General features: G+C 55.9%; 2 protein-coding genes across 2 annotated transcripts; one reads left to right on the forward strand and one right to left on the reverse strand.

Annotated features, from left to right (window-relative positions):
* Positions 1-661: 661 nt before the first annotated feature.
* COL26b_005169 (uncharacterized protein) lies at positions 662-1,872 on the forward strand (the record flags this gene model as incomplete). The annotated part of the gene is given in 3 exon segments (XM_053178025.1): positions 662-827; positions 846-1,219; positions 1,237-1,872. 3 exon segments carry the CDS (start codon positions 662-664, stop codon positions 1,870-1,872), a joined length of 1,176 nt encoding a protein of 391 aa, XP_053037984.1.
* A 284-nt stretch (positions 1,873-2,156) lies between these two features.
* COL26b_005170 (uncharacterized protein) lies at positions 2,157-4,799 on the reverse strand (the record flags this gene model as incomplete). Its single annotated transcript, XM_053178026.1, has 3 exons — positions 2,157-3,662; positions 3,718-4,640; positions 4,730-4,799. 3 exons carry the CDS (start codon positions 4,797-4,799, stop codon positions 2,157-2,159), a joined length of 2,499 nt encoding a protein of 832 aa, XP_053037985.1.
* Positions 4,800-20,985: the final 16,186 nt, after the last annotated feature.

Below are 20,985 nucleotides of genomic sequence, written 5' to 3' on the forward strand. Positions count from 1 at the left end.
TGTCACCACTTGCTCTTTCTCCTGCCTAAGCGTCCTCTCCTGACGGATACCTGCTTGGAAACTGCAGAGAGAGAGAAAGCCTACGACGTGGTAGCCGCCTGGTCGGAAAACACCTGCTGTCCCCCGGCTCGAGTCCAGATGTGCCATTCCCACCCTCTCGGCCGAGCTTGGCCCTGTATCGTTGGAGCAAGGATGCCAAGCTCCTCTATCTTGTATGTCATGGTGCCATGCATCTGGTGAGACACGACTCCGGTGCGCTGTCAAACGGCTAATCCTGTATGCCCAGCTGCAGCGACGCATCTTTGGCGGGGGATCCGGATGGGAGCCAGCCTGGCCCAGCCCAGCCCTTACCCTGTCAAGCGATGTTCATCGCTCATCCCCCTCCTCATCCTCTACCAAGGCTGAACACCACTTTAGGATCGATGTCCGAGGTCTCGGGTGCTTCTATTGTCTGACGATGTCTCTGTCAACGTATATGAGAGGCCGTTCGTCTCTTCCACTGGCTGTATCTTGCAATCTTGTCCGTGATTGTACGACTCTTCTTCCTCTCCATTCTTCAGCGAGAAGCACGTATCAAGGAGCGGCTGCTTGTCTCACTCCAGCTTGCCCATTGTTGCACGCCGATGGGTTTTTGTTTAGCTGAGTCTGCCCGCCTGCCACTATGTCTCCTCCCCCAAGGCCTCCCGCCAACGGTTTTGTTACCTTTGTGCGTAAGATCTATAACCCACTCGGCTTCAAAAAGGGTTATAACTTTGCTCTCTTCTTTATCACGGCCGGTGCCATGGTGGGCTTCATCCTCGCCCGCCTAATGTTTTTCGACTTCAAAGGTATATTCTGTAATCCAGATTACAGATCAGGGGCCCTCCCGGGAGAGTGCTACTACTACCAATCCGGCACGGGGAGGATTGGCATCATCATGCATCTAGCTGGTGTGTTGCCCGGTGGTTTCTTGGCCTGCCTCCAGTTCGTTCCCGTCATCCGCCACAAGGCTATCCTGTTCCACCGCCTCAACGGATACCTCGTCCTTCTCCTCAGTATCGTCGGCATCATTGGCGTCTTCATGATAGCGCGGCGTACCTTTGGTGGTGGTGTCAGTATGCAGACGGCCGTGGGCGGAGGCAGCGTCATGTTCCTTGGAGCGTTGGGGCTTGCTATTTACAACGTCAAGAAACTCCAGATCGAACAGCATCGTGCCTGGATGCTCAGGGCTTGGGTATATGTAAGGACACATCCCAGGTCTCCAAAGGCTCAAAACTAACGATCATGGTGCCCCAGGCTGGTTTCATCATCACCATGCGCATCATCAGTTTCTTGGCTGCTAGAGTCGTGGCCAATACCGACCCAACCTACTACGAGGTGAAGCAGTGCGCGGTCTTGGACTTCATCTTCCGCCACAACCAGACCAAGGTCCTCGGCTTCTACCCTGACTGTGGAGGCTTTTACTCTGGCGAGTATCCTGGCTTGAACGTTCTTGTTCACGCCAACGTGGACGCCCACCAGCCTGCCGAGATTGCGGCGGGATTTGCAGCCGTATTCGGTGCGGGCTCGTGGCTGGCTCTAGCCATCCATGCCATTCTTGTTGAACTCTACGTATGTACCGCCCCAGGTGTGCGCAGCTGCATTTTTAAGACCTATGCTGACGAGACTCTGAAGCTTCACTTGACCCCGGCAGAAGCGGAACGCCTTCGTCGCATATCGTACCAACGCCAGCTCGAGGCGGGGATGAAGAATGCCGGCAGCGCTGGCTTGACAGCACAGCGACTGGGCGACGCGGAGCCGTGGATACCGCCGAACGAACTTCGAAGGATCGAAGATAACAGCACACCAAGCTCTGATGGCGATATGAGAGAAAAGCGCGTGAGCTCGCCTTAACAGCAGCTTTCGTTCGGGTAACGGACCTTTGGCAGTACGGCTCTGGAAGTCTGTCTTCTGCACTCCTACGACCTATGAATGCATGTTATGATAGACGTGACTATTTGAGATGTTTGGGCGGAAGTTCGTGTATTCAAGATTCTACTGATGTGGCCCACGAAGCAAATGAGAACATTTATATTTTATGTGCGCATTCATCATTCATTCGTTGCATACCCAAGACAGCTATGAAAAGATATTTTACTCCTTTTTTCCTGCCATCCACATGGACATCAACCATTAGTCTACAATCCCGACCACCAGAACGTCTCACCAACGCTGAAGGATCCCTTGAGGGCCTTGTCGGCGACAACACTGCTGTCGCTGACGACAACATCGTATTCGCCCTTCTCTGCGCACCACTGATGGCGTTCCTCGTCGAAGTAGCTGGCAGCGTACTTGGTCTCGATGCTGACCGTCACCTTCTTGCTCTCGCCCGCTTTCAGCGCCACCTTGGCGAAGCCCTTGAGTTCCTTGAGTGGGCGGTTGATCTTGGCCTTCTGCTTAGGCGCCACGTAAACTTGGACGACCTCGGCACCCTGTAGAGAGCCTGTGTTCTTGACTGTGACGTCGACGGTAAGCTTGCCGTCCTTGTCGTTGACGACGAGATCGCTAAAGGCGAAGCTCGTGTAAGACAGACCGTGACCAAAGGGGAAGAGGACGGGGCGGTCGATGTACTCGTAGTAGCGGTAGCCAATGTAGATATCTTCGCCGTACAGAGTGCGGCTGGCTTCAGCGCGGTAGTTGAGGTAAGCCGGGTTGTCTTGGACGCGTTCGGGGAAGCTGAGAGACAGCTTTCCTGAAGGGTTGACATCGCCGAACAGGACATCGGCGATGGCGTTACCCGTCTCGTTGCCTCCATACCAGGCCTGCACAAGGGCGGCAACGTCATTGATCCACGGCATGCGCACAGGCGTTCCTGACTGGTTAACGACAACGGTGTTGGGGTTGGCCTTGCCGACGGCAGAGATGAGATCGTTGAGGTAGCCAGGAAGCTCCATGTCGGCGCGGTCATTGCCCTCAGTCTCCCAGTCAGCGTTAAGGCCAGAGCAGATGATGACCTGGTCGGCGTCCTTCGCGAGGGCAGCAGCCTTTGCGATCTCGGCCTTGTCATCAATAACCTTGCAACCACCGATGCGGAGGGCACCACCACCGAAGACGACATTGTCACCCTGGAGCTTTGACGAAGGGGCCGAGGCGAACTCGACCTTAAAGATATAAGTCTCGCCCTTCTTGAGCTCGACATGGCCCTTCTCCTCGACGGTTGCGGCGCCAAAGAAAGCGTCTCCCTGGCGCTGCTTGGTGGTGTTGTCGATGACAAGCTTGTCGTTGACGAACAGGTTGGCGGTGCCGCAGACGATTAGGCCGAGCTCGTAGGTGCAATCCTCCTCGGCGACAAAGCTGCCCTCAAAGTCGGCGTACCAGAGGTTGGACTTGAACTTGGGGTTGTAGTAGTCAACAAGCAGGAGCTCGGTCTTGGTCAGGATAAGCTCGTCGAGGCACTCGCGGCTGTGGTCGGTGGGCGGCTCGTTGTAAGCCTTCATGGTCATGCCGGGTTGGCCATTTGACTTGACAACATTGCCAAGGAGAGGCAGAAGCTTGTGGGAGTAGGCACCCTCGGTGTACTCGGGTGGAGAGCTCAGCTTCTTGCTGATTCCGTCAAAGGGGGTGACGGAGTAGTAAGCAGCCAGAGAAGCGGAGCCGCCTCCGTGGTAGGTGCAAATTTTGGCATTGGGGCCGATGACGACGGTCTGCGGTTCCAGTCAGCTGCTGTTGTCGTATAAGAGAGAAAGCTCTTGATCATACCTTCTTGTCCTTCTTGAGGGGAAGAACGCTATTCTCATTCTTGAGAAGAACGAGACTCTCGCCGCCAATGCGTCTCAGCAGCTCAGCGGTCTCAGGAGTGTCGCCAGTCTTCTCCGGGGCGCCTTCAGGGATGCCAGTTGCCACACATTTCTTGATGAACTTGAGCATAGCACGAGCTCTCTCATCCAGAATGTGTTGGCGGACCTTGTCGGTTGAAACGTTGAACTTCAGGGGCTCTCCACGGAAGCGCGGAGGACCGGGCATCTCAAGATCGAGACCGGCGTTGGCCGCCTCCGTTGTGCTGTACGTGCCGTACCAATCGCTCATGATCATGCCGTCCCAACCCCACTCTTTGCGAACAAGTCCCTCAAGCAGCTCTTGGTTCTCACTGCAGAACTTGCCGTTGACACCGTTGTAGGCCGTCATCAGAGCGCCGGGCTGCGAGTCGCGGAAAGTCAGCTGGAAAGGGAGGGCATAGATCTCGCGCAGGGCTCGCTCAGTTACGATGCTGTGAACAGCGTTGCGCCTGTGCTCCTGGTCGTTGCAAACAAAGTGCTTCGGCGTCGCCTGGATGCCGGTGCTCTGAATGCCGTTCACGATGGCGGCAGAGCCCAGGCCGGCCAAGACAGGGTCTTCACCCAGAGACTCGAAGCCCCTGCCACCGAGGGGGGATCTTTGCATATTGATGGTGGGGCCGAGAATGCAGTGAGCTCCCTTGAGCTTGGCTTCTTCACCCATCTTCTTTCCAGCCTCCTCTAGGAGGGTGGTGTTGAAAGTGGCGCCAAGGGCCGTTCCGCAAGGGAAGCAGGCGGCCTTAACGCCATTGAAGAACTTGGTGCCGCGAACGCCATTGGGACCATCAGATAGTCGCACGGAAGGGACGTTGTGCTTGGGAAGAGCCTTGGTGTGCCAGAAGTCGATACCTGAAGCAATTGCGTTAGCCCACAAAGATCCCATCTGTCGATGACGTCGATCGCGGGGAGAGAGCGCCAGTTGGGACGAGGTGGCTTACCCGCAAGAAGGTCGACCTTCTCGGAGACGGTGAGCTTCTTTAGCAGGTCATCCACATTGAAATCGGCCATCGTGGGCTTTGAACCGGCAAATCGGAAAATAAAACCCTTAGTTGGCTGGGTATCTCTACGTTGGAACAGAAAAGATGCCGCTTGAAATTGGAAGCAGGCGACGTAACAATAGGCAGTGGCTAGGAGAAGCTGGATGGATGATTTGGAAATGGCAGGATCAGTCGGTTTCTCGAAGGCTGAGAGGTGTTAAATAGATTTATTACGAGCTCGAAAGCGGGCCATCTCCGGACGCCGCGGCGGAGTATCGGTTCAAGCAGCCAGCAGCCCCAGTCTCTAGTCTCATGGTGTGGGAGGTGGTTTTCCAATATCTGTGTTGGGCAAACAGAACCACGTATTGTTCGTTCCCGGGGAAAGACTGGCAGACAAGGTATGCCGAGGCGCAGAGAGGGAGCGAGCGTAAGGTGATTCCTGTCGCCGGACCCTCCTCTCTCCCACCACACAGCCGAGGCGTCGAGAAAGGCCTCGAGGGGAAGACAGATGGGACAGACGGGATAACTACGGTTTCCAAGACGCGGTCAGGCGGTCCATCAGTCCAGCGCATCTCCCAGCTACCCCACGTTGAGTGAGGTGCTGCCCCTCACCCCGGCTGGAGCTTTGTGCCTCCTCTGGCGTCAGACTCCGGTCTTGAGACCCATCTGTCGGCTCCGCATTGGCCAATTCAACTGGATCATGGAGCTGGACGCCGTCCCGAGATTCCGCAGACAGGGTTTTGGCCGGCTGAAGTTCGGATAGCCCCTCACTAGCGTCTCCGATTGCGTCTCACCTGCCTCCGCAACCCGCAGTTTGCGCGATATTGACGCGAGGTTCACCCGGGAAGCCCCACTTGCCTCCCTCGGTGAGGAGCATTCACATCCATACCTTATGGATGAGGCTTCTCACCCCAGGGCTATCCGGGTACCGACGATACTATCGCTGATGCCAATGCGAGCCATTGCATTGAAGTGAGTCTTTCTGGGTCCTCAAAATAAAACATCCTCCAGTGACAGACATGGCTGACGGGTGTGTTGTGTTGAGCGCCGTACCATCTTCGGCATCCGGTCCGATACCCGTCATCCACTTCCCGGCAGCAAGTAGGCACCGCGGGGAGTAGCGGATCGTGACCGTCGGAAGAGCATGTCGACCACGGCATCGCCATGAAACGGAGAATCTCTCAACGGCTGTTCCACACTGCGACTGACCCACATGGGATGCCGACACGGGGCGGCATGAGAGCGGCCCGGATTGTCTACACGGCAGCACTGTCATAACCCTACCGCCGACCATTCACGGACGATCCCTTCAACATTTCGCCGGAAGTCTCCGCCATCCCCAGAATCCCCAGACCCCGCGGGACCCATAGAAGCCATCTTGGTCAGCAGTGGCGACGTGCTGGCCCAACAAGCCGAGGCCCCTTTCACAGCTGTGACGTTGCCATTGTCTTACCGGGCATGACCTCCATTCAGGGGCATCTCGACCGGGAGAACATAGCCAATATGGGACGATGAACAATTAGCAGCAAGCCGCATTCCTTGGCTACAATGGCGGGGAGCCCCTTTCACCACATGCATTGTAACAGGTTTCTGGACGGCCTCATGCGTGTGGCTACCTATGGTGTTCGGCAAAATGCCCATTTGCTGACCATCACCACCCACTTCTATGGTGACTTGAGGTGATTGAGACGACCGGTTGAGAGGTCATACAAGCTTACTGCTGGAGAACACCGTGGCTGTGGCTCGGGCGAGTGCTGCAGTACCGACCGTCTGGTGATCAGCACTGATCCTCAACAGGGTTCTGCTGCTCGCATCGGGCTATTATACAAAAGCGGTGGATCGACGAAGCAAATCACCGACCTCGAGCTTCATCAGACCGCACTTGGTCCTGGTGGCGGCCACATAAATGCCCTCAATTTCCTTCGCTGCCTCAGAGTGCGTAGATGATGTCTCTCGCGTGATGAGGCACAGAGGGACAAGCGGGATTCTTCCTCTCTAACAAGCCTGTGCCACCCACGTACAGACGGCTCATTTTTCAGCCGGCGCCACGCTGATCCGTGAGCAACAGAGCAACCTCTGAGGCATTTGAGATGCCGGATTTCACGGGCCACCTGCTCGGACTCAGGTTTGGGCGCCTTCATGATGCTGAACCAGGGGTGGCTTTCTAGGGATGCACAGCTTACAACTTCACTCCCAGTCTTAGATAGCATTGCAGGGGCTCTAGAGGCTTTCGCGCGCCATCGTTGAAGCTCTTAGAGCTCCTGAGGGCTTCACGGAGACGTAGATATCGCCCGCTTGGGGGGCGTATGCAATGTACAACACGCAATGGCGCTCATGGAGGAAGAGTTGCGCGACGTCTCACTTCCACACCGCCGTTCCGCTCCGCCCCTGAATATTCCTTACGTTATCAAGCCATGCTGCGGCGGAAGCGCCAACAACACCGTCGTTGAAGTCATCAGGGCCGGCGCAGGTGAGCGCAAGCCAGGCGTCCGAAGCATTATGTAATTGGGCATTACTTCATTCCTCGGTGGCTAGGATACCAAACAAGTTTGGCATCGCTCAATCGTTGACCATGCTCTCCGCCATGTCATCTCCCTACAGCAGGTAAGGACGCGGGGGCCTCTATTTGGGTATAACGTCGGGCTACCCGAACGAGGAAAACCGGCCGACGACGCTCTTTCGCCCAAATCCCGCCAGGCGGGAAAATCTGATCCCCCGACCCCAAGACGAAGAGACAAATCAGGTCTAGGACCGTTGCAAGCACCATTCTCTGCCATGGAAGTGCTTAGCCAAGGCCTGAGGGCTGAAGGCCAGTGCCAGGGGTTCCGGAAGGAGGGGCGGGGGTTGCAGGTTTCGGCCGGGGAGATGACCGAGCGAAAGGAGATGGACGGAAGGGGAGAATGCCGAGCGCGGTGTGGGATACACGGCATCCCGATGGAGCGCGGCAGAAGCGGCGGTGTCAGTCCGGCGTGTGCTACGCAGGAGTACATGGAAACACAAACGACACTGGTTGGGCTAATTAGCCAAAGCGATGGAAGGATGCATTGCAGATCAAATGTACCGCATATACAAAGTACAGATACACACCGATGCTGCCATTCTTTGTTCCTCATTCTTCTAGAAAGGACGGGTTAGTCCAGCTACGTGCGACTAGGCCCGGACTCGACCGCCAAAGTCCCGATTGGACTCGTCCCTCACTTCGATCGCGATTTCCGCCAGAAACCAATGGGCACTAGAAACAATGCTAAAGCGTTCGCAGGCTAGGGAATTGGGCGCTTTCCCATCGGGGACGCTGGCGGTCGAGCGTGCACTTGCAGGAACTAATCTGGCTGCACCACGTTCCGCACGTCCGCGATCGGGACGGAAAAGCCCACGGACGCTCGGGGGGTAGGGGAAGGAAAGGGGCGAAAGAGGAACAGAGCGGTCAACAATTGAACTTGCTTGACAAACGGGAGAGGGTCTTGTCGTCGACGCTTTCCCTCTCAGAACAGACCCGACTTTGCAGCGAACGGCGCAAAGTGTAATTCCTTCCATGAAGCTTCCATTGCTTCGATGGCGCAGTTCGGATGCACAGAAAAGGAAACACACCGCTATGTCGCATACAGAACCCGCGAAAAGCAGTTGGAAGCGCCGGGATTGCCACGTTTCTCTGCGCCTTCACACCCACCACCTTATAGCGTCGGAGGGGTGCGCAGGTGTTGATGAAGCGCCTCGCATCGGATCTCACAGCAAGACGCCATGGCGAAGTATGTACTAGACGTGGACGGTGTGTAGAGCATGATGTGCGTACGTGGTGTAGCAGCAGAAGAGTCAACGCCTAGCCAAACCTCGACACGATGGAGGCGAGCACGTCCGGTCATGAATCGGGTTGGCTTCGGTGTGTGTGTGGTGTACGTGTGTGCCATGTGCACAATGTTGCATGGCTAACATGGCGAGTCCGTGGCGTCAAACGGCGTTCGCAGAAACAACAAGTACAGCTTTAGCCAAACAAGAGACACAGGGGCTGTTTGCAAAGACTATAACGCCCCCAAAGATACCCTACTTGGTGCTTCTCTAGTTCCCCAAACGAAGCCGGCGAGGCGGGCAAAGAGGCGGCCCAGCGCGTGGCAGCGTTGTAGGGCTTCAGATACGCTTTCGCCATGACATGAGACGTGCATCATAGCCACGTGTTGCGGGCAGCGATAACTGTCAAAACTCTATTGAGGCCATCACACGAACCCGAGCCGCCTGTCTCAGAAGTTTCCATGCGTCAGATTCTGCGGGAGGCTGACTCGCAGGGAAGGGTGCAACCGTCTTTGCATGCCACACATCCGATAGGCCCCTTCTGCGTCTTAGAATTTCATGTACTACACAGTACACACACTTGCAGCATGAACCAGCCGACAGCTAGGCGGGCGCATATCCCGCAAACCCCGATATCTAGACTATCTTCATCAAGGAAGAGCAGTGGCAGGCAGATTGGCGGTGGGAAATTGTGCTCATGCAACCATGCTTCACACTATCCGTACCTTGGCTGTTCATAGTTCTGGCGTTGGTCGAAGCAGGCATCAAGCAAGCAAGTAGTGCTGCAACACCCCTACTGCACACTACAATAGTCAGCACGTGGACTCGAGGATGAACGCGCAAAGCTGTCATGCAGTAGACAGTCTCAATCATGTTCTCCGGTGATCGACATCTGCGACTCTCCTTCATAGACGCTCGTGATTTGAGATTTGCCCTGTGGCTGGGGGGAGTAGATGAATTGATGGGGGCGGAGCGGCAGGAAAGGAAACCGAGGCTTCCCAAAGGCTGTCCGTCGTGATGAAGAGGCATGATGGCTGTCCTTTACGACTGTCATTGGACGGACAGCGCTTTGGTCAACCGTCACAGGGTCCTGCTCGAACACGGGGTGGAGTGGCGGCTTGAAGAAGGCGCATCGTGCCTTGAGCAGGCGCTGGGCGGCGGGGTTTGGGCTGAAAGGATGTTGCGAAATTGAGGCACTCTAAAACGGAGTACTCGAGACAGCCAGTCTAGCGCTAGAGTAGCTGAGAAGAACGTCGTTCGAGCGGCCGCTAGCAAGATGCATCGCGAGGCGTGCGAGGTTGAGTTGTTCTGGAGCTAGTTGAAGACTTTCTTAGCGTAGCTTCCTATGGTAAGCCCAGGCGTTAGAGGTACGACTGCAGGACTGCAACGGAGGCTGGGAAAGAGAGGCTAAAACGGACCCTGTTGGGAGTGGCAGGGTCTCGGTGCATGAACGAACGTTCAAGGCACGTGTCTGGGTCTCGCGGCTGGCAATTCATCAAACATTGATGATGGTTGGGGGTTGACGCTCTGACAAAACGTTTGTGGCAACGTCCAGGGGTCGAGAGGAGGAGATGCCGAAGGCGACCGACTGGTTTATGGAGATGGGCTACTGCGTAATATTACATGTAATAAGTGCGTCGAAGCAAAGTAAAGTGAGGTACTAAGTGATGGGAGACGCGTAGAAGAAGAAGTTTATCCGCAATAGATGGGCGTGTTAAGACGGAACGGGTGCCAAGACTCGGTTGTCTTTTTGCTAAGGAACGGATGGATGCCTTAGTGGCAGACGGGACGGGAGATGCGGAATAGGGCAGCGAGGAGTAACCAGGGGGCATCATGTGGAAGAAGAAGCTTCCGTCCGTCCCTTGGAGTTGCAGTGCAAGCTCAGCTAGAGGCCAAAAGTGAGGTGAGATGAGGTAAGGTGAGCTGAGGGGGCAAGCTGTGGACAGGGAATATCCAAGCGTGATGGGAAGACTTCTTCAACAGGCAGAAGTACAAAGTACTTTGCCCCAAAGGAAAGGACCAGGCTCGAAGGATAGGGCAACCAACACAGCCCATCATACAAGGCTGGGCCCAGGACGAAGCATCGCAGGGCGCGGTCAAGATTCAGGGACAGGGGCCAAAGACGAGGAGGGCGCTGGTGTCATCCTGGTTCGGTTTGTACGGGCGCGATGCGATGGTGCACTGCCAGGACTGGGGCCAAGAGAATGAGAGTGAGAGAGAAAGAATGATGCAAAGAGAACAATCAATGGACGGTTGGGTATGCTATTCGCTGTCTGGCTAGGTGAGTACTATGCAGTAGGTACACAGTAAGGTAAGATGCCTAAGGAAAGGTAGGTAATGGAAGTCGAATGTGCTCAAGGGGAATGATGATTGGGCGGGGGTGAGAGCCGGGCTCAGGACGGGAAATGTGGGCTGGACCTTCCTCGCGTCCCACGCTTTCCGGACAAGCGTTTCCTTGCTGGCGCCCCAAGGTCACTGCGATGCAAGAGGCATCTTCACACGAAGGGCAAGGCATTCGTTGTAAGTACATTGCAACAGCAGAAGCGGAACGAAATGGTACTGGATACCTTGGACTCTCGTGTGCGGACGACACCTCCACCCAGTAGGTAAGGTAGCCGGCCAGTGGAAGGTGGGAGAGAGTGGGACAATCCACAATAGTCCACAACAGAGGTTTTCCGAGAACCTCTGGGCTGGTAAGGCACGGAGGAGGAGACTGGAGCGGGCGCGGAACGTCTTTTCCACCTGCAGAGGCGGTGTTGAGTTGAATGCGATGTACCTTGCAATTGCAGATGGCGTATTGCAAATCCTGATGGGCCAGAGAGGTGCGCATGCAGAATTTACCTCATAACCATGAGAGATCAAACAGGAGATGGATGTGCGTGCAGAGACAGACGATGATACCGCCAACTGTCAGCGGCATGCCCCTCCTTCTCCTGGGAGCTCCAATCTCTTGCATATCGCAAAGCGGTCCTCTCGAGCTCAAGAGATGAAGTCTCGCTACTAGCAGATTGTGCCAAGGGGCAAGGGGGGGGGGGGGGGGGCAACCGTCTCCAAGACGCAAGCAAGTGCACCCGCGTTTCGATCTCCCGATGCGGGCGACTCAAGTCTACCTGCATTCCTACCACCTACCCAACTTACTTTACCTCATGGAAGAAGAAGAAGATGAATGGATGCCAAGGTACCTACCACAACCACCATCCAACGGCGCATGATTCGTATGAGGCATATCAACAACTTGTCGCTGCTGCAGCGCATGCTAGGTCTTCCTGTGAGTGCTGCAAAGCACTCAGACTGCCTTAGATACGGTCCAGGTGTACTGCGGTATTGCACGTTGCTGCCAGAGCGCGATTCACCAATGACGGAGACGGTGACAGGAACGGGGACCCTCAGCGAAGCGAGAAACCCCGCCCGAATGCATTGGCCCGCTTTTCCGCTGCCGGCTCACGCTGGCGTCGGTGGATCCCCCGGCTTTCGCCTGGCAACAGGTGCAGCCGTCAGCCAAAGGTACCTCAGTCCTGGGACGTGCGACAGGGGGGAAGAGGGGAGGAGGGGATCAGGACGTGGAGGCGGAACGAAGGTACCTGGGCAAGGCACCTTACCCCACCTTGCTCAGGCAGGGTACACTGTACCTTAGGGCAAGTGTATTACCTTATGGCGCTGCATAGTATCCGTAGCTAGGTATGTCGTCTCGGGACTGCCCTGCCTATGGCCACCCCTCCAAGAGGTAAGGCACCACCTAAGGTAGACAACAGAGGTATCGTGGGCAGAGCACCTTACGCAGTAGGCTGACCTTCAAGTGCCTTAGCTGCTGCTGAGGTATGGATACCGCTGGCCCTAGGTCAAACCGTCAGCCAAGACCCTGAGGGGCGGGATCCCTGCAAGCATGTGGTGATCGACCGTGCAGGGACACCAAGGACAGGGGCACCCACCCCCCCTTCACCCGACCCCTTCACATCCTCTTCTTGAAAAGGCATGAGGGCACCCAGAAAACGGCAGGATGGAGACAGAGACCCCTGTCCGTTTGCCCGCTCGTGTGCCCCTCCCCCCCGTTTTGGCGTCGCGCGCCTCGCGATTGGATCCCGCCTCAGAACTCATTTTCTACAAGGCATATTGTTCCCATCAGACAGACACCAGACACCAGACACCAGACACCAGGCACCGGAGCACGCACCACCTCGTCAGGCATGCCAGGCATACATGCTATGGTACTGTTCCTTGCCTACCTACCTTACCTTACTGAGGTGCACACACATGCTTCCATTGAATAACAGCGAGAATTTCCATACTCAACACCATACCGACTCCTCGCACTTACCATCCGATGCATGCCTCACCCTATTATGGCGTAAGGCATGAAGATCCCTTCTCTCTCGGTTGGTTCTCGTCTGCCAGTCTGAACGTTGCCCTTACACGTGTTGCATCCGCCCCTCCCCATGGAATCTCCATGCGCTTCATCCCTTTTACACGACTACAGGCGCAAGCACACGTTTCTCCCAAAACTAAGCTCAACTTGGGTTAATTCCGAGCGCGGTGAGCGTTTGGATGACGACGGGATGTTGACACGCCGAGCCAACGAGCGGGCAGTTAATCAGAGCACCTTTCCTTAAGGTAGCCTCCACCACCACCAGTAGTAAGTGGTACTGGGGGTAGGTTGTTGGCACAAGCTTTCCATCACCCATTCTTGACATGATTCCTCGGGGCTTCTCTCAGGCTTCGCAACGTCTTGCCACAAACCAAGCTCATCCTCATCCAAGACGGGCAAAAGTTAGTCTGCGGCGAAGGCTAAATCGTTGAACGACGGGCTCCCCGTGCCGGGATCGTTCGGGCGAGAGTCGGCTCAAAGACTTGAGCAGAAAGATTCAGGTGGAAGGTGGTGAGGTGATTAAACGACCGTTGTTCCTTGCGACCATGGCATGTGGTGGGTGTGCCTCGTTCCAAAGTGCGCATTGCAACTATGATAGGAGGCGGCGGGGACGGCACTGCAAGCTGAGGCGAAAACGAGACAGAGATGGAGAGAAAGAGAAGTCGAAAATGGCGTGAGCGAGCTACCACACTGCCAAGGACAGTATGTAGTTGTAAGGACCAATGACAGACAACATGAGCTCGGTGAGGCATAAGATACTGTAGTGTGTAAGCCTGTAAAGTAGGTCGACATTTGCAGCAGTTGGTGCACACGGGTATCAGTGTGCAGGATTGTAATCAATTTGTTGCATGGTTGACTGGCAGCAGCTAACTTGGAAGTTCTATCTCTGCTAGCCTACGGATACTCCGTTGCTATCTTTGACTCTGGAGCCAGACTTAACCAGATGCAGATCCGAAGCCCCTCCGACTGCCCCGACTGCCCCGACTCCCCCACGGTGATTCTGCAGCGCAAGAGCGGATGGAGAGGCGGATGACGGATGATGGGGACAGTCGAGGGCTGACCAGCAAGGTATCTTAGCTTGCCCTGCACGTACTATGCAGTAGATGGCTTGGCCAGGTATGATGATGCACTGCGTCCGCTGGGTAGCAGACTGACCGCTGGCTTGTCGGAGTAACGCAATGATGTGCTCCTGGGGACGGGGAAGAAGGGTAGAATGGGAATAGGTGAATGGGAACGGGAACGTAGACCACCCAGAGACGGAGACGATGACCGACGACGGGAAGGATAGGATAGGGTAGGGTTAGGTAGGTAAGGTACCTCAAGGTAAGAGGATGAAGAAGAAGAAAGGCAGGGGCATGGGAGGTCGGGTCGGCTGGGTTCGGAGCAAACGGTAGGTGAGGTAGGCAGGCACAATGGATGGAGGTTCTTACCCTGGGCAGGCAATTCCTGGGAATTCCTTTATTTGGGTAAGGTAGGTAAGGTGGGAGAGAACAGGCATTGGCTTGGGTCAGGTACTCGCCGAAAGGCAGGTACTTTGGGCGCCCCTGCCCATCTGCCGCCCAGATGTACCTGAAGCAAGAGGTACTTTGGTCCTGCCCTGTCTGAGGTGGTTCGTGTGTGCCTGCCTGGGGCTTCCATGGCCTGCCTGCCTGCCTGCCTGCCTGCCTCCGCCTGCCTCCACCCCCACCCCTGCCCACCTATCCCAGCCAGCCAGCCAGCCAGCCAGCTTTCCCTTCTGCACGTCCCGTCATCCATTGCATCGGCCGTCGTCCAGCCTCCAGCCTCCAACACCGCACCTGCTGCTGTGCCGTACGCTTAGTTTACGCCTCACCTTACAGAAAATTCCATCTTCGGCGCTAGAACATTTCTCCTGCATCGGTGCTGCACCGGCGCTGCAACGTCCAGGCCTACTACCATACCTACCTAAGGTACCTAAGGTAAGGTAGGCACGCCAAGTGCCCTACCCAGGAGACTGCATCCTCCGTATGGATATCCTCCGGCCGGACTCCTCCATACTTTGGACCTTACCTTCCTTACCTACCTTACCGCATCAAACCTGCGATCCCTGCGTCGGCCGCCGGTTCTTCATCGGCTCAATCACCCATCATCATCGCCAACGCCGTCGGCACCAGAACCAGCTCCCATGTTCATTTCACACTGCTGCTCGCTCTGCTAAACCTGGTCACCACCCACCGCACCGCACCTGCCGCAACGCAACGACCTCTCGGGATGCCGAGTGGCCTGTGCGGCTGCTCTGCCTCCAGTGTTCTCCCGAGTCCGATTCTCCAAGACACGGACCCGACATCCATCGACTCTCACTCTCGACTATGGATACCGTTTGCCCTCTTTTGGCTACGGATACCTACCATGTCTTCTTGGCCTCCTGCTCCCGCGCGCATCTGCCACCCTCCACACCCTCGTACCTACTGCCTACTCTCTCCTCTCTCCCGCTCCCCGGACGGACCTCGACCTCACGACCAATCTCGCTTTTCGCCTACACTGCCCACAACAAGGCAAACCGCTGGTTGTTCCTCGCACTTGGTCTCCTCCAAAACATTGAGCTACCCTGCGCCTTGGGTAGCGTCTAAAGAAAGAGCGCCTTACCTAATAGGCGACCGCCAAAGGTCCTCGTCATCCTGGGACGCGTCACAGACGCCTGCAAGCGCAGAACCCTGCCTGTTGGACATAAGACAAAAGATGGCCCTGCCACCGTCGCAGGGCCCAGAGGCATCCTCAAACTCAAATTCCCGTCTAATATGGCAGAGAAACGCTTGGCACGGGAAGTTGGGTGCGGGTAACGTTCGGGTAAGAAGCATAGCCGGACCGGTCAAGATTCACTCAAACCTTCCTCCACCACCCCCGTCCGTTGTTGTCAATCGTCACTTACCGCCGCCGTCTTGAATCTTACCTTCACTCTGTCTAGCCTCTCCAGTCCGAGAGTGTGTGTGAAAGAGCAAGTGGAAGGTATAGTGTGCGTGTGTGTGGGCTTTCTCCTGCAATTTGGTGGAGATAAATGGGCGGGCAATCAATCATCTCTGAAGGCCCATCATCCCGTCTTCGGCTGCTGCTGCTGCTGCTGCTGCTGCTGCTCCAGCCCCAGCTGCGACTCTGTCTCTCCCCCAGCTTCGAGCTCTGCCCCTTCTTGAAGAATCTCCATTGACTGCGCATCAGTTGACTTGACCCAAACAACTGGCGGGATCGCCAGCCTAGGTGCTCCGTGCTGGCAGTTGCTCGGCACTTTCCGGCCTTGTCCGGCGTCTTGCCATTCGGGGATTGTCCGCCGTGGTTTTACATCATCGAAAAAACGTCCGGATCCTGAAAGCCTCCGGTGCTCACCCACTCATGTCCACTTCTCTCGTCCATCTTTCCAGGGTCAGACTGCTAGTCGGTCCCAGCACCAGGGGTCAGGATCAATCAAGCTCCATTCTCCATATCCAGCAGCAGCTCCAAAACGGGGCAAAGCTCATTCCAACTTCCAACCACCGCAGAAGAGAGCCACCACAACCATCCACCTTCCACCATCGTCGGGTCAGCTCAACCTTTCCCCCGGTTCTCGACGTTGCATTTTCCCTCCGTCTCCTGCGGGACAAAGTGGGCGACGCATCAACCCTCCGGCAATATCCTCAAGTTTGTCTCTCCTCCTGCATCCCATCCCATCCCATCCCATCCTATCCTCACCTGGATTAGTTAGCCCGCGTACCTACCTTCGTCACGCCCAGACGCCCAGAACGCCCTGACGACGAGGAGAGACCCAAACGAGAAAACCCAAATAAATCACCTGTCAACACAAGAACCGCCAAACGCCTCGAAACCCTGCACACCCTGTCATCGTCGACCCTGCCAACCCTGTCGTCCTCGTAGGGAAGAGCAGGCGGGCAAATGGTCCGTCCGCGTCCACTCTTCCCGAGCCCACGGGGCGTCCTGGTGCCGTTCACTCAGTGCATCGGTGCGTCCCCGGTTCCAACCTGGCCTTGTCTGTCCTTGTCGGGCCTGTCCCGTCACTTGCTATGTCTCTCTGACTATGCTGTTCTTCGCCCTGTGGCGAGTATCTACATGTGTTGTCGTTGGCTTGGGGCTCTTGCTTCCTGACGGCCTTAGCTTTCCCGGCCCCGAGTGGACGATCGAGGAAAGCCGCCAGCCGAGCCTCGAAGCGCATGCGCAGTGCCGACGCCCCTTGGGGTAGAGACGGTACGTATTGTCGTCTCAGACGTATCTCAACGCGCGCAGTAAGGTTCCTCGTCTATTCGTCTACCCACTTTACATTTGACCTAAGACTGTGTGCCTCTAATCCATGTTTAGCGCCGTTGTGAACATCACTTACGTATTCAAACACTCTTGCCTTGGAACGCTCCAAACTCTATACCATCACACAGTCCATCGGGCTTGTACTCATGCTCTGACGCATCTTCGAACGCGACAGTCTGATTAAGGGAGGCAGGGGGTGAAAGCATATTGCACGCATTTGCGCGTTGCGACGTCCTCCGATAGCTAGCGATCGCAACACCATCGGCTTGAACTCGGCTCACTGGTCTCGAATCACTGATCAGTGTCGATGCGCTTGAGAAACCGTCTAGCCGCCCGTCTAGCCCAGGCCCAGCGCCTGTCTCGAAGGAATTTGAGACCTTCCAAGACACCAGATCGCATCCCGTCCACTTGGCCCGATGCGCTACGCTACATCCGTCTCCGTCCGCCGCTCGAGATCGGCCAAGGCGTCGGACGGCCAAACGATCGCTCCAAGACAGAAGAACCTGTGGAGAGAGGTGGATCGCAAACTGGAACTGGTACAAGACGCATATACACACACCACACCTGCGGCCAGTCCAGCAAAACACTCGAACGCGTCGTGACTTGCACTCACGCTTGACTGTTTTTTTCGAAGTCCCGACCTGGCTGCTCTTCACATTTGAAAAGACCAACGAGACCCAGACCTAGAGGATGGGGCAGAGAGAGGTCGGTAAACCGAGACCTCCAACGAACTGGACCCATTCCCCCCCAATTTCCCCTCCCCTTACGGCTGGCCTTTGAAGCAATTTGTATTGATTGCCAGTGACCCCATTTTCCGGGCGCGCACTCTCTTCGTCTCCCACTCTACATTTCCTTCACTTCCACTGCGACCCACGACGACGAGCGCTCGCACTCGCCCGCCCCTGCACGCGCGCACGCCCATTCTCCCCGTACCATTGCAATTATCCTGTCCCAGGATACATGATACCTTTCCCAGGTCAAACGAGAAGAGCTGTGGCTCCCTCGACAGCCCCAGATGTCCAGAACGGTCGTAGACAGGACCCGGCCGGAAACACGCCAGTCCAGAAATGGCGGTCAATTTGTCGCTGTTACCACCTTACTGAGTGCTCTGTACATTGGACTCAATCCAAGTTACCTTGGCCCTTCTCTATCCTCCTCTCTCTCTCTCTCTCTCTCTTCCCCGAGCGTGTATGTACTGTATGTGTCTGTCTCCCACTCTCCAGGGCTCCGCTGCATCTTTCACAGGTGACGGGCCTGTTACTTGGGACAAACCCACATTCTGCATTGGAGACAGACAGGCAAAAGAACTGGAGCGCCCAGGAGCACACGCCCGGCCCAGATACGGAAGGGCCCAGATGTGGTTCGAGAGAGGGTTGAGAAAGAGGCTTAAGTCGTCCAACAAGTCTTCGGGTCCTTACCACCCAAGTGGATGCCGTTCCATTTGAAAGGCAGAGGAGAGAGAACCCACTCAACGTCACGGCATATCCCATGTCGTTTTCTTTTTTAATCCCCTTCCCATCTCTCCTCCTTCAACATCCAAGCCCAAAACGCCCTCACCTCCAACGGTCAAGGGGTGACAGGCAGGCAGTCAGGGCGCAGACAGACGGGGCATCAGTGGGATGACCCATATTCAGATCGGCGTCGACGAGGCCCTCCTTGTGCGATAGGTATCTCGTTCCCAAACATCGTCAAAGCAGAGAGGCAGGGCCATCAATCTGACCACCCGCCGCGCCGTCCGATCCGTTCTTTTTCTTCAGCTATTGACGGTCCCATGTTTTAATCGCTCTCAAATTACAATAAGAATACCTCTAGTGTAGCAGAAAGAACCACACCCACCCCAGTCTCCAGCAGCTGTGGCTCCCCCTCATCCCCTCCCCATCAATCAGATCCCCCCCCTCCCCTCCTCCTCCTCCCAATCCATTCATCGGCGAACGGCAACAAGCTGGTTGGGCCCTGTTTTTATTTTTATTTATACTCTCATCAAATCAGCTGCCAAGTCGGAGGGATTCCTTCTCGCTTGCTTGCTTTTGCCATCGGCTAATCCATCGCTTAAGATAGCAGCATGCGCTTAAGGGATTTCCGACAGCGAGATGTCATCATAATCAACAATGACAGGCAGCCTCGCGCGCCCGCGCTATTTGAGGCTCTTTGGAGGGGCAAGGTATATGTGGTGGTCTACCCAGCTGCTGGGGACTTTTTGGCGCCGTTTTTGAGAGAGACAGACTTGGGCCCCCCGCAACTACGACCATGTTTAAAGGCTCAAAGCAAAAAAAAAAAAAAAAAAAGGGAACAAGTACAGTACACGGCATGCGATGGCCGCAGCCCTGGGGGTTTCCGGGATTTGCTCAGTCCTCGGGACCCGATGAATTGATTACCGAATTGAAGAATTGATTGAGTGGTTGATTGACCGAACGGGAAAAGAGGGTACCTCTCCCAGGAACATCACCCTTTGTGTGTGCGCGCGTGCTTGTTGTGGGCAGCAGAGGGAAATGTGCCTCTCCACAGCAATGCGTGGGACGACAGACAGGCAACTCTCTCGCACCCTGGGCCCCGTAGTGTACCTACCTACCTCCCTTCTGGGTGAGATTGAGGAGAAGAGGTCAAAGCAACACCACCGCACAAGGGCGAAAACCGACGATGCTGTCACCTTCTGCTCCCAGTATCACAGTGAGGGGGGGGGGGGGAACAGGTCAGCGGGCAGGCAAGGCAGGGGCAGCGCCCGGTTGAGGGTGAACTACTCCGTACTGGCGAGAGGGGAGAAAGGCGTGAGAGGCATGTCAGAGTGTGGGTGGATACGCCCTCATCTCTACCCGTTTCTGGATGGGGAGACTTTGGGGAGGGGAGAAGAGAGGGGCGAGGAGACGGAGAGAGATTGATGTTTGATGGCCAAGGCAGGCGGATGTTCATTGCAACGGGACAGTTGGGCGGCGGCGGCGGCGGGCGGCTTGGATGTTGTTGCTGCGCGCGGTATGTGCGTCTACCATGCGGCAAGGGCGCCTCACCCCTGGCCTGGCTCGCTGCCTCTTCATCCCGGCCCCCGGTTTGTCTTGGTCCCTGTCGTTCTCGTTGTGTGCGAGCGTCCTCGTCTCTGTGCTGCCATTTCGTTATTTTTTACCCTATCCAATACCTCGCGGTAAATCAATGCGATCCGCCGGGCAGCTCCCTTCCCGTCTGGTCTTGTCTTTCTGCTGTGCCGATGCTATGCTGGTCCCTTCTCTCGTCTGGTGTTGCTGTTCGCCAAGCCAAGGCTGTGTGCGACCCGAGTGTGCCAGGTTCTTTCACCTTTCTCTCACACTCTCACATTCCCTCCCCCCCCCCCCGGCTCTATCTCTCTCTCTCTCTTCCCCTCTGCCTACGGACGATAAAGTAAACCAAATCTAGCTCTTCTGATTGGTCCCAGGCCCAGAAAAGGCGCTTCCCGTCCGTCTCTTGCCTCCCTCTATGTGTGTCTGTACCCATGTAAGAAGGGGTCTTGTGAAAGTCTTGGATCTTGGATCTTGTAACCTATGTCATGGAGGGTCCCCAAAGTGAAGGGACCGGGGCACATTTCTCGGCTGGATCGGTTCGTCAACTAAACCCGACTTCATAAAAACTCAATGTACGATGATGGATGTGTGGGTGGGTGTTTGTCTGAGGTTGGTTGGTAACAGGAAAATCATCGAGCCAAAGTTGCCTTGGTCTCTCCCAAGTCCTCTCTCAATTACCCCCCTTCCTGGGTGCGTGACAGCATGTCTTGACTGATCGGCGGTCCCATGTTGTCATATTCTTCGCTCTCTCTCACCTTTGCCCACCCACCCTCTAGTGTTACATACTCTCTCTCGACTGC

This window comes from Colletotrichum chrysophilum (assembly GCF_026319265.1).
Source record: "Colletotrichum chrysophilum strain AFK26 chromosome Unknown scaffold_34, whole genome shotgun sequence".
Classification (NCBI taxonomy): Eukaryota; Fungi; Ascomycota; class Sordariomycetes; order Glomerellales; family Glomerellaceae; genus Colletotrichum; species Colletotrichum chrysophilum.